Here is a 13,382-nt window from a genome sequence, read left to right as displayed (position 1 = left end):
ATACAAGGCAACAGAACACAATGAGTAATGGTGCGCCTACACTATTCTCCACTTTCGAAATACAGAGAACTTTATTAATGGTGATTATAGGAAGTGTCATAATGTGAATATAAATCTAGGTTTAAATGTTCATCTAAAATACTCTAATTGTATTTCCAAAAAAATGTCCGAAATTCGCGGGAAAATTTTAAAGTTGTTGTATTACAACAATGTAACATCTTAACCCATGAAACGGAATCAAATTTTTAATGACACCTTCAGTTGATTGTCCGTACCATACATTGATTTACTAAACAATTAATTGAACTTATCTGTTAAACAGAAAAGATAAAGCATCAATGTGAAAATGATACCCTGTTATTGATGTATTGCTTCTGAAACAGGCCACGTTGATTTTTGTGTTTGGAAACTTGATATTTTATGAGCTTGAGAACTTTATGGCTGAATCACAAACATGCTCTAGCTTCGGCTTTGTGTGTTATTAGACTCAGACTTTCTGTATGCTGCATGTTTCGCATATTTTCTTTTGGACACCCATCTCTTCAATGTCGCATTATCACACTAGGATATTTTTTGGATTGAAATCTGTAGAGAATCCTTCATTTTCTCGTCAAAAGAACTAAAATAACCCATCGTTTTTAAATTATAATAGGATGAATGAAGAAGCTTTTAACCTGCTTTTCATTGAAAACGACATAAACAAATACAATTTTGAGGGCCAGAAAAGTTGGCTATCACTTTGTTTCAACGGGTGAAACATTCCAAAGCTTAAACTACCAAGCTAGACTCTTTCGGAATATTTCTTGCTTACTCGGTAACAATAGAAAAAATAATAAAGCAATGCCAAGAAACAAAGAAAGGCAAGAAAGAGAAACGTCAAAAACTATCCAAGAATCCTGAACCCAGAGCTCTGCGGGTTGAGACTTTTTAAAGTATTTCTATTTCACCTACTTTCTCTTTCGCACTTATAAGTCTGATCATATGGTGTCAACGGTAGCCTAACTTTTAACTTGAAATGCTACAATAAAGTTGAGAAATAAAATTGTCATCAAATTGATTTTGCAATAAAATTGATGGCTATGCGCACTCCATCACAAGCTGCAACGACGCGGTATTTTCAAATTTGTATATATTTTTTTAAAGTGATTTCCACATTTTCACGATTCACGCTGAATTTCCAAACTCTGCTAAATTGTCAGATGTGAAACCAACTAACCTTACTTTTACAATATCTCAATCTAATAACTTATTCTCATTTAATGACTATAAAATTCATACAATTTATACTTTTCGGTGTACTTTTATAAAAAGTGCCAAATATAATCTAGCTTCAATTGACTACGTTGTATGACTACGTTGCAGAATGTGCCTACAGCTTAAAAAACGTAAGTTCCAGTCTACAGAACCTATGTCCCCAAGTTACACAAACAGATCTTTTTTTGGAAGTTTGACAACTGAACAAAAATAAGAAATGTCATATTCAACTGTCATCGCAATATAATTCCGATTTTGATTTTGGATATTCTTTACATAATCGAGGAAAATCAAGACGATGTCCGTAATAACTAAAGTCCTGGGCAATCCCCTGATTGCAAACAATTGGTATTTATCAACATAACAAAGCTAACAATTCAAGCCAATTTGTACTAATAAACTTTTCCAATAGGGCTAAAGCAGCAGCTCCACTTGTGCGTTATAAGTCTGTGGGTAAACGTGAAGCACCACTTATTGATGTATCCACTGCTCTCGCTAAGCCCGAAGAGATCGCGCAGAAGAATAAGCTTATGGGAACTATCACTGTTCCTGTTAAAGTAAGTACACAATCTTAATTCATAATAGAATCCTATTTAACTCATTCGATTGGTATAATTTAAGGTTGATATAACTCCAATATCGGGAGTTCCATCGGAACATTGGAAAACACGTCGTGTACGCATTCATATGCCACCAAAGAACGCCATGCAAAGTGGAACAAATAACATTCAAAATTGGCAAATCGAATTCGATAACCGTGAACGTTGGGAAAATCCCTTGATGGGTTGGGCGTCTACGTAAGACTTCTTTATTGATTTAGCCTTTTTTGGATTTTAAATTATATTTCGAAATACTTGTAGAGGTGATCCACTATCGAACTTACAAGTTGAATTCAACACCAAGGAGGAAGCTATTGCTCATTGTGAAAAGAATGGATTGAGATGGTTTGTCGAGAGCGAAGAGAAACCAAAGAAGGAACGTGTCAAGAACTATGGCATCAATTTCGCATGGAACAAGCGCACTCGCGTCTCAACCAAGTAGACTAGTCTAGACAAAACAAAATGTTATAAGTAATTGCTATTAAAATTGAAGTTGTGAAAATCACTTAACGTTGGAAAATTAATTGATTCTTTTTGCTTTATTTTTTGGCTGCGTATTAATTTTCTTTTATTATTATTTCCGTGCAATAGTTTCATTATTTTGACTAAAGTCCTCATTTTTTAGTCTTTCCATATGTTATAAAGGACCTTATAACTAATATTGTAATTGTAGTTTATTTATATCCATAACATCTTAATTAAAAAATATGATACTTCTAGTATAACATAATCCTGTACATGCACTTGAATGCATTTTTCTGAGTATGAAGTCAAAAGAAAATTCCTGTTTTCATCTTCCTATTTTAAAATGTGGCCAACCGTCATTTCTCCTTAAGATATATTTTAAGTTTATGTACATTTCAAAGGCTCGCCATGGAAACACACTTGTTCTAAAATTTTTTTCAACTTTATGTCGATGGACACTAAATAGTTTACCACTATTCGTTACTAAATGATTAACAAATGGAAAAGATAATTTTTATAACTAGGTCGTAGTTTGTTTTAAGGAGGTGCTGGGGAACGAGTTATAACGAATGTTAGATTTTAAATTGATAGGACTACGTCCTGTCAATTGTGTAAAGAAATCAGTTGATACCGATTTGAGTACTAATTCAAAGAATAGTAAAGGTCCTAACATTAGAACTTTGTGAAGTAACTGGGCGTAGGACTAATCTATTTTTTTAATTCAGAACTTAGAAGTGTACTCATTATATTCTAAAAGTTCCTTAAGTCTTCTTGGCAAACTATCCACAAAATTCTGTGGGAACCGTTTTTATGTTATTCAACTTAAAACTGCATTAAGCTCTTTATTTCTTGGACGACGAAAGTGGACTTTGCTATTAGGTCTAAATCGGTTTGAATTTAATTCTTCGCTCCACAATACATTTTTCCAGATTTTCAACGACTTTGATATAAATTGTTTTGTAATTTGTGAAAGACGTTTCTTTATGTTCTTTTTGACACAAGCAATATCCTTCTTGAAAAGCAGCCATAAAGCTGTTCTTCTGATAGATGAAGGCCGTCTTCAAATTGTTTACACGTTTTGAATGGATCTGGATGGTGACTACCATTGCTGGGGTCGAGTCGATAGTTGGTCATCAAAATACGTAAGGTGATTATAATTTTTTTTTTTGTGATTCATGTTTTTAAGAAACAAGAAAACTAGGAATGAAATAATGTGAAACAATTTCGATCTTTGTTCAGGCACAGACTTACTTTGCATTTTTTACACATAATAAATGACCTGCATTTGCAGTCTTTTTGGCATAGCATAGGCAATTAATGGAAAGTCATGACGCCTCCCTTTTTGCTTAAAATGTTGAGTTAAGGAAGCGGGGGGTCAAAGGACTTGAATCGATGGTCGTTTTTTGACGCTTTGGAGTGTTTGAAATTGAAGCCGGGCGTCCCCTTTTCTGACACTTTTTATTCTTGCATAGGTGTTCTGCTTTAGCCAGCTTAAAATCGAAGAGGCATATACATACGTGTCACTCTTCTGCCGCCACAAAATCCATGCATTGACAACACACAATTCGACAAAGACTAAGCATAGAATTTAAAATGTCAACACCACCCATACACTTGTTATATTCATCTATTATCTTTGGGCAGTCAACATCTACGTACTTTTGTTCCTTCCTTGACTGCCTCCTTTTTTTTTGTTGTGGGATTAGTCCCTACCAACGTGGAAAGCATATTCACAATTTTATTATCAAACCAGGAAACAAAAGAAACATTTACGCCTTCAATGGGAGCCATCTTTTCTATCATATTTCCTCGTCCTCTTTTCTTTCTTTTCTGTTCTTTTGGAACTTCAATGTTGGGAACTCTATTTTGCCTCACGGTCCCCAATGGAAGAAGACCCTCTTTGGTTAGATACACTTGAAGTTTTGGACTTTTGAACCAGTTGTCAAAGTAAATTTTGTGGTTTATATGTCTTCGCACCGTTGAAACCAACCTGGACACAACATTTCCGCTTACACCCAAATCTCTGAAACCATCTGGTATAATTTTGCTCTGCTCCCCTGCGAATATATCAAAATCCCGATATTTCGCTTAAAACGAAGTTTTTGTAACCCTATTTACATATGTAGCTTTTTTCAATTATACTGCTTAAGATGATGGGAATTGTAAGAGTTCTTCTTTTGGTATAAGTAGAAGTCGTTCCCTTATATTATTTAGGATTGGCCTGACTTTTAAAAGTGTCCAGGTGGACCAAATCGAACAAATTTATCATTATCAGCGAAATGGACACATTTTTTTATTTCCGCCCACCGCCTACATGGCATGGTCTCATAAACAAGAGGCTGTCCTAGTTGGGAGTTCCAATACCGCCTTGTAGAAGGCAATTTTATGAGGGACATGAAAAGAGAAATACCGACAAATTCTTTCATTTCACTTCGCTTTATGTTGACTGGCTTATTTATGTTGTTTTGCAATGCTTTTTTGTTGGATTCCTCAACAATCATACCAAACAGTTCTCCCGTGAAAAGAAAAAAAGTCAGCGGGGGTCTCTAGAGAGAACATTTCTTCTGGAAGTTCTTTTGTAACTAAAAAGGTATAATCGCTTTACATGTACATATGTTGCACGGGATTTGAACCTACATGTTACTTTTTGCTTGTTTTTCTTATCTTTCGATCTCAAAGTTGACAATGGTTTTTCATCATCGGAATCGTACTCGCCTTCAGGCACCTCTATGTGTTCTTTACAGTCCATATCCATATTCTGCTCATCCTCCGATTCAAGGATTTCATCCTCACTCTGAAAACCATTTCTTCGAACTGACAGAGAAAAAAAATAGTTTTTTTTTAGTTTTTTCTCTCTGGTCATTTTCACCGAAAAATAGTTCAATAGTAGACATGCTTTTGGCTTTCGCGATCCGTAAAATATTTTATCAACAAGAAATTTGTGATTTACTGAAAATTTGAAGACTGTCAATTTGAATCATTCAGAATAGATCTAATTTCTGAAGAGCGTTCACAGTTTATCAAAAATTTTGATTGCTGACAACGATAATACCAATTCATCAATTTCATTCAAAAATGTCAACTAGCGACAACCGTAATAGGTCTGATTGTTATGTATCAAGTTGAAAGCCATAATAGGGCTAAAAATTTACATTCTTTCTCATGTTAAATTATTGAGAGAATTGGAGATAACATCACATGAAGATTTAAACAAATTTTTGCGAATGGAAGACAAAACGTATAGAGAACTTCTTTACAAAGTTACACCTTCAATAATTAAAAAGATTCTATGAAGAGAGATCGCATCACGCCTTATGAAAGGTTATTTGCAACTTTGCGATTCCTCGCCACTGGACAAAGCTACGAAGATCTCAAAATTCTGACGATCTAACTCGATGGCATTCATATGAGAAATGAGAATTTGTTTGCGAACATCGCCATACACGAAACAATCAAAAATGTTCGCCAACAGTGAGCGGTTCGCTTACACGCCCATACACGAGAAAACAAACAGCTAACAGTAGCAGGTTCGCCGGTCTGTTAATCGTGTATGCCTAGATTAAGGGAGACGTTTTTACAAACACTCTTAACGTTACTAAAAGCTTACCCTTTTTTCCATTCCACCTGAAAACTTTAAACCCTCAGGAATTAAAAGAGAAGACAAAATTTTATAATACATATTTCATTTATTCTGCTTAGTCTTGTTTATGTGGATGTACGACAAATAATTCAGAGTTGGACAAAAATTAGAAAGAAAAACCATTCACCTCTTTCTTCTTCTTCTACTTCTTCCCTTAAAAGTATCCAAGTCTCAGATATATCGATTGAAATACACTTTTCAATACATTTTCGTTTGTTTTTTTACTTAAAATACTTTATTTCTAAAATTTCTTTCAATCTTCGTTTCTTGGCAAAATATTAGTAAAAAAAAACAAAAAGAAGATAATTTTATTTTCGTACATGGTTAATGTTTAATTTTTCTTTTATGCATTTTCACATTCGAAAACCTAACATTTACGAAATAAAATCTAAAATACTCGCCGCATCAACACACACACGGCATCATTTTTACTTTTTTTTTATTGGATTTTTCGTTTTTTGTTTCTGTTTCTTTTTCTATTTATTTTGTTTTGTTTCTTGTTTAATGCAGTAAGATTTAATTCAAAAACGTATTTAGTCATACAGCAATGTCTAGTGTATATAATATTATAATTATAGTTAAATGAGTAGATTATAGCTTAAAATCTTCGGCCACCGGCTGGTGATCGGGAGCGGAATCGTCCGCCACCACCGCTACCGCCACTTCGTCCGCCGCTGCTAAATCCGCCACCACCACCGCCGTAGGAACGGCCGCTATCGCGACCACCCCCACCGAAACCATCACGTCGACCACTGAAACCGCCGCTGTCTCGACTGCTACCACCGTAGCCGCCGCTGCCACCTCGTCGACCGCCTCCTGAACTGTAGCCATTATCTTGGCTGTAACCACGACCGGGTGGTCCGCGAGAAGAACGGAACCCACCGCTGCTGCTGCGTGGGCCACGGAAACCTCCACCACCGCCGCCGCCTCCTCCGCCTTGGCGACGTCCGAAATCTCGGCCGCCACCTCGGCGACCTTGTCTTGGGTGACCCTTTGAGATTTCCACACGGAGTTGTGAGCCTAGGATTTCTGAGCCATTCAGAATGTCGCATGCTTTTTCCGCCTCATCGCGGTTCTCGAATTCGACGAATGCAAAACCTGGGGGATTGAAAGCAACCCAAACAGAGTTTAATTTACCATACTTAGTGAATTCTCCTTCCAGATCCTCCTTTTTAACTTTGTCGGTAAGATTGCCAACGTAGACGCGTGTTCCTCGACTGTCACTCATATTTGTAGTTTACTGTGTGTTTCTGTTTCGGGAGTTCAGATAGGTTCGTCGGACTTGGACTGAAGGAGATGCCGATGAGCTGACGTAGAACGTTGATTCAGATTCGGATTCGTTGCCTACGAAGAGTTGCTACGACGACGACGACGACTGACTTCGAGTTGACTGTGAAATGTTTTGATAATAGTAGGTAAAGGTATTCGTTCTTTGATATGTTTTTGAGATTTTTTGAGAAGTAAATGTGATTTTCTTATTGATAATTGCATGTAGAATAGTAGGTTACTAGTAGTAGCAGTATAACATAAAATTCGGCGAATATATACGTGATATAAAGTAACAGCGAAATAAATAAGTGTGTATACAGTTTTATCTTTTTTTTCCAAAGAAGAAATTTTGTTGTAAATTATATTTTTTTTTATTTTGTATCTACAAAACTTTTTACATTATGATAATCGGGATTTCGTTGTTGTTCGTTTTTTTGTATCGCATACTGAATCTAATGTGAAACGGTTTCTACTAAAACTATTGTTGATTTTTTTAATTAATTATATGATAAATAAATTATATATTTATGCAGCTACAGGAAAGATAAAAAAGGGTTAAACATTTGCTGTTAATTAGTTAAAAACTCGTTTTTTTTATAGTTGAAAGGTAAATTAAAATTGCAAAAGAAGGCAAATTAGTTCGACGAACTTAAAACAGAATGTAAATTAAATGTTTTTAAGGTTTCTATGTGAAGAATTCTACAGAAGGAATTCACTAACAAAAGTTCTAGTGGAGAGATTTAAAACTCGAAGTTTCTTGCAATGAGATGAGCATGTATCATTTTAGTTTTTCATTGAAGTCTTGTTCAAGAATATGCACCAAAAAGAAATGGCTTAGAATTTACCCAAACCAAAAGATGCCAAAAGAAACATGTAACAAATGTTGTTAGGTAAGTATACTAAAATACAAACCAACCCCCATGTACTTAGGAAGGTAGGTATACAAAATCTAACACTCCAGAAACTTCTGGAAACTGGGAGTCAGCAAGGAGAGAAACTATATGTGCATAGTTTACCTCCACTGAGAAATGAATCAATAACCAGTTTCTGTGTGCTCGTTCTCGTTATCTCTAACTTTTTCAGCACATACAATTTCAAACGTAGGTAGTTAAAAGGTACCTACTACTTGAGGCTTGGCGTTTGAATTTAATCTGCGCTGCGGCCTGCGGCGTAGCAAAAACAAGCACAATGAACTGAAGAAGTATTCAATTCAGCGCACAGCACAAGAAAACATGATTAGCAAAACTTGTTTATCTCGTTGCTGCAGTGCACTGAAATATTTACCCACTTATCGTCAATCTAAATAAATTTAATTTGGATTTAAACTCAAATAAATAAAAAGCCAGATAACGCCATTTTGTTTATAAGAAATAATCAAATAGAAAAATTACACAGATAGAAAGAAAAAGAACAAAACAAGATTTTAACAGCGAGCTAAAGAATAAAATGGCGTCGTCAATTTATGCCAGCCTATGCCTACGATGATCCCACAAACCAAGAAGCACGAAGCACGTAGCACGCATGTCGTGCAAAGAATCGATTTTTCGCGTTCCCATCATACCAATAATTAAATTAGGAAAAGGTATCTAGGGAAAAATTAAGCAAATAGAAAATTCTAATATTGATTTTGTTAGGAGGGGTGGCTATGGGGGGAACAAAATAAACCGTCCCACATCCGTTTTCAGTATGCGACTTGCGATAGTTGATGATTTTTTTGATTTTATTTTTATGTAATTTCCGAAAAAGAAAATATATCGTGATTCGTGAGACGATGAAGAAATTAATGCATGCGTCATGTTTTCCAAAAAAAACGAAGGATATTTAATATTTTGATTTTGTTGTTGAGGAAGAGGAGGAAATAATACGATTTTTTCGGCGGAGTAAACTTTTAAGTGGAGAGTGAGTAGCAATACGTGATTTTATTTTGTTTTATTTATTTTTTCGCACAGCCAAAAGGGTTCTATATAAAAAATGTGCTTTGCTTTTATTTTTTGGATAAATTAACGGCGTTACATCGAATCGAAACAAATAAGGTGATTGTGTCTTGTTCTATCTTGATTCAGCTTCAAAAAATGTTTTCTTTTTATTTATATATCGTTTGCTTTTCGCAGAGGCGGATTTAGTATGTGAAGTGAAGGGAAGAGAAGAAAAATATATAAAATAAACTCGAAGTGATATGTAATGTCGGGATGTAGTACAACACCCTATTCAAGATGGCGTCGTTGGCAAAAATATTTTTCAACGATTTTTTAGATATTTTTGAGATCAGCGTTTTTTTTTTCCATTGCGATTTCAGTGTAATCGACGCGATGGTGCCATCTGCCATTTAATTGGATCAATCGATATCGAATTTATTAAATGATGGCTTTATAGATTTAAAGAAGACTTTTTAACGAATTTAATCGGCGTTAGCAGAAATGTGAGTTAAAACAAGGCACAGGCACTTTAATTGCGCTCTTAGATCTTTGAACGGACAAAAGTAGGTACATATATATTTGGATTATATATGTACTCGTACGTATCGTATATAATATGCAAATTATTGTATTTTGGAGAAGTAGGGAGTGGTGGACGAAATAAAACGTCGAAAATTACTAAAATAAATAAGCAATTTTTTGGTTTAAATGTTTATCTTTACAATTATATTGTTGTTTGTTTTTTTTTTTAATAATTGTTTGAAGAAGTTTACCGTTGAACCTAATTTTTCTTCCCGGCTATTTCAAGGTGATCAGCGATGCACCTGAGGTGAATTTAAGAAAAATTACTTTTCACTTTAAACTTTTTATTATGCACGCACTATTTTCACGGGACGTCTGCTCCTTTCGAAAACTAAAACGAGAATGGCTGAAAATTGTGAAATGGCGAACGGCGTTGGCTTGTTTTTTGGTGTGGTTGGTGGAGAGTTTTTGTTTGACCAATCAGAACACGGCATCTTCGTATTTTGCATTAATTTTTAATTTTGGAATGTTGGTAGTGAAGCGTTGTGACTGAACACAAGAGACGCGCAGGAAGTTCATTATATTTACTGGCTGAACACATAAATAGTTTGAATGTCGATTAAGGTGGCTATATATTGTGTAAAAACGCAAACATTTGTCGAGGCCGAAGCAGGACAGTTCACCTCCGCCGGTTTACCTCTGCCAGTTTACCACCGCCAGTTTACCTCTGCCAGTTTACCTCCGCCGGTTTACCTCTGCCAGTTTATCTCTGGACAGTTTACCACCGCCGGTTTACCTCTGGACGGTTTACCTCCAGAGCAGATAAGGTAGTTTATTATTTTCAAAAGTAGCATCGAATTGAAAACTTTTGGCATTTAGTTTTGTGTTGTTCTTTAATTTTGTAATACTTATGAAATGAATTATGACACTTCCACAACACCATAACGTTTTTTTCTAAAGCAAAATATTCATTTGATATTTAAGTAAATTTGTGTGTTTTTTTTTTGAATATTTAACAGAATTCAATCTTTTTAATCAAACAAAGCTCAAATTTCTCTTTCTCCAATAGACAAAACGAGAAATTGACCATAAAAACATTTATGAGTAACAGTTTTTAAAAATAAATAAACTCACGGCCGAATAACACTATAAAATAAAACACTAAGAAGCAGAAATATCGGCCTTTGCATTTATTAAGAAGCACCCTGTGAGCAAAATAATCCACATTTCAAACTACCTTACCTGCTCTGGAGGTAAACCGTCCAGAGGTAAACCGGCGGTGGTAAACTGTCCAGAGGTAAACTGGCAGAGGTAAACCGGCGGAGGTAAACAGTCATGTACCGGATATTTACTCCGAAATCGACAATTTTGCTTATTTACGTACCCATTGAGCCAAAAATGAGTTTCGTCGCTATGGTAATAGTAATATTAAGAAAAGAGAAAAGATTTTAAAAAGATGAGAAATAATCACAAATAAATATTACTGTTTGAAAGTTTTATAACTTGGTTCTACATCATTTTATTTTCACAAGTTGACCTCACGTAAGAAAACTACGTATACGAATTTGTATATAAGATTAAAGTACTATCATTAAGATTTTTTTCGGAGCGACACATAAAGTTGTTACTGTAACATTTGCTCGAGCAGACTTTTTTTGCATACATTTTGTATGTAAAACCTCCAACGGCGATAATACTATACATAAATTACGACGATTTAGTTCTCTTCCTAATACACAACTTGTCGGGGCAATACTTGGATTTCTACTTTATTGACACATTTTCTTATCCCATGGTTGAATATTCTTGCCGACAGCTTTGTACCGACACTGTTATTCGGTAAGGTAGTTAAAGGAGTAATAAGCAAAACTTCTAGCAAAGTCACAAACCTACCTTCTCTGATCTCTTTAGGAACTTGCAAAACAGAGAAGCAATTTTATTACTTTTAAAGGTTTTATTAGTATTTTGGGAACATTTACATTTAGTTTGTGGCACTTTAATATTTTTTTCAAATTCGCTGTTTAAAAAAAATATCAATTCATCTTCAATTAAGAAGCAAAATGACAGAAGTAAAAATTATTTGTTTTAAATATGCTCCCATGTAAGCCTACGAAAAATGCTTCAAAAGTGTTCATATACAAAATTACTCCTTAAATTGAATACCAATTTAATTTTATAACAGAAAACAAACAAATTTGACCTAAATTTCGATGGGCTTGAATATAGGATTAATGTTAAATATGACAATGAATTTAAATGTCTGAATTTTATTTAATGCATTTGATTTATTAGGTTAGTTAAAATAATGTAGAGTTCAAAATAGTTAATTTTTAACTGGAGGTAGCTAAGTTAAACTTTATTTTAGGACAAAGTAAAGATGAGCTTGATTTTTTAAGGGCGGTCCAATTTTAACTTAACTTTTTTCAGTGAGATACCCGTTATCATAAAAAATGTATTTGTTTTTATTTTTGAACATTTTAGAACTTTATTATAAGCAAAAGATTGGAACAATTAGATGAAACAATGGATTTGAAGTTAAACTAATGTTTAGATACATTTAAAAACTTGAATGATTAAATTTAATTACTAAAAACTCCATTCCGTTTTACTAATGGCTTTCAATTTTTTCGACAATCCTTATAGCGTTTTTAAAAATTAATTTGAAATAAATGCAATTTTTTAATTTTATCTCAAAGTGTTTTTTTCGATGTGCAGTTATTTAATGCTTATCAATATACGTTTAAATTAAATTAAATCTAGTTAAAAAATGTTACATATTTTTCTTTATTTTCTTCGCAATTTTCAACAGAAAACAATAAAATTGTATGTTTTAAACTTGTAAACTTTTCTCCCCCTCTGATCTGGGTGTTATTTACAAAACTTATATACGTCTAAAGCTTGAGTATCCAACTTATCTGAAAGATATGGTCGGAACAAAGCATGCTCGATGAATGGATCCTCAGTATTGTTTGCCCGATCCTGAAAAAAGGAGACCCTCTAAACTGCACCAACTATAGAGGAATCAGTCTATTTAACATCGCCTATAAAATCTTCTCTGCCCTAATATGTGAACGTCTAAAGCCCATCGTCAACAACCTGATAAGTCCTTATCAGTGTGGTTTTAGACCAGGAAAGTCCACAGTTGATCAAATATTCACATTGCGGCAGATCCTGGAAAAAACCCAAGAACATCAAATCGACATCATCACCCACCATCTTTTCATCGATTTTAAGGCCGCATATGACAGCATCTACAGGGACGAGCTGTAAAGAGCCATGTCTACTTTTGACATCCCTGCCAAACTCGTCCGTTTTTGCAAGATGACCACGCTGCTCCATAAAAGTTGGAAACCAACTTAACAGAACCTTTCGATATCAAAAAAGGTTTCAGACAAGGCGATGCGCTGTTATGTGATTTTTTTAACATCGTGCTTGAAAGACATTACTTTGAGGTAGTCAAGGACTTCGTCTACCTGTAGGCTCCGCTGTAAACGCAGAAAGCAACAACAGCGCTGAGATCAAACGCAGAATAACTCTTTTAAAATTATAGTTTGTAATGTTTTTGCATCATTTTCATCAGTAGCACTGCTTTTCAGCAAGTTCATTCATTCGAAACATTTTTTTAAAGTATGGTTTTAATAAATAAATGATCTATAAAAATAGCCCAAAATTATTTGTTGGCCTATTTATAACTCAAATACGTTGGTCAGTAATAAT

The 13,382-nt window shown here is 34.5% G+C and overlaps 2 protein-coding genes across 2 annotated transcripts; one reads left to right on the top strand and one right to left on the bottom strand.

Annotated features, from left to right (window-relative positions):
• The first annotated feature begins 1,443 nt into the window (after positions 1–1,443).
• LOC129950196 (NADH dehydrogenase [ubiquinone] iron-sulfur protein 4, mitochondrial) lies at positions 1,444–2,377 on the top strand. The gene is made up of 4 exons (XM_056062043.1): positions 1,444–1,602; positions 1,667–1,811; positions 1,876–2,051; positions 2,115–2,377. Exons 1-4 carry the CDS (start codon positions 1,553–1,555, stop codon positions 2,293–2,295), a joined length of 552 nt encoding a protein of 183 aa, XP_055918018.1. The 5' UTR covers positions 1,444–1,552; the 3' UTR covers positions 2,296–2,377.
• A 3,607-nt stretch (positions 2,378–5,984) lies between these two features.
• On the bottom strand, positions 5,985–10,077 carry LOC129949113 (RNA-binding protein Rsf1). The gene is made up of 2 exons (XM_056060370.1): positions 9,917–10,077; positions 5,985–7,348 (listed from the first exon to the last, which is right to left on the bottom strand). Exon 2 carries the CDS (start codon positions 7,184–7,186, stop codon positions 6,557–6,559), a length of 630 nt encoding a protein of 209 aa, XP_055916345.1. The 5' UTR covers positions 7,187–7,348; positions 9,917–10,077; the 3' UTR covers positions 5,985–6,556.
• Between the last annotated feature and the right edge of the window lie 3,305 nt (positions 10,078–13,382).

The sequence above is a fragment of the Eupeodes corollae genome, chromosome 3, assembly GCF_945859685.1.
Source record: "Eupeodes corollae chromosome 3, idEupCoro1.1, whole genome shotgun sequence".
Taxonomy (NCBI): Eukaryota; Metazoa; Arthropoda; class Insecta; order Diptera; family Syrphidae; genus Eupeodes; species Eupeodes corollae.
Note: the sequence above shows the minus strand (reverse complement) of the source record. Positions and strands in the feature narration are given on the sequence as shown.

Coding starts and splice junctions, on each gene's coding strand:
- LOC129950196 (XM_056062043.1), top strand. CDS start 1,553: ATGTCCGTAATAACTAAAGTCCTGGGCAATCCCCTGATTGCAAACAAT. Junction 1,603..1,666: donor CCCCTGATTGCAAACAATTG/GTATTTATCAAC, acceptor CTTTTCCAATAG/GGCTAAAGCAGCAGCTCCAC. Junction 2,052..2,114: donor TTGATGGGTTGGGCGTCTAC/GTAAGACTTCTT, acceptor AAATACTTGTAG/AGGTGATCCACTATCGAACT.
- LOC129949113 (XM_056060370.1), bottom strand. CDS start 7,186: ATGAGTGACAGTCGAGGAACACGCGTCTACGTTGGCAATCTTACCGAC.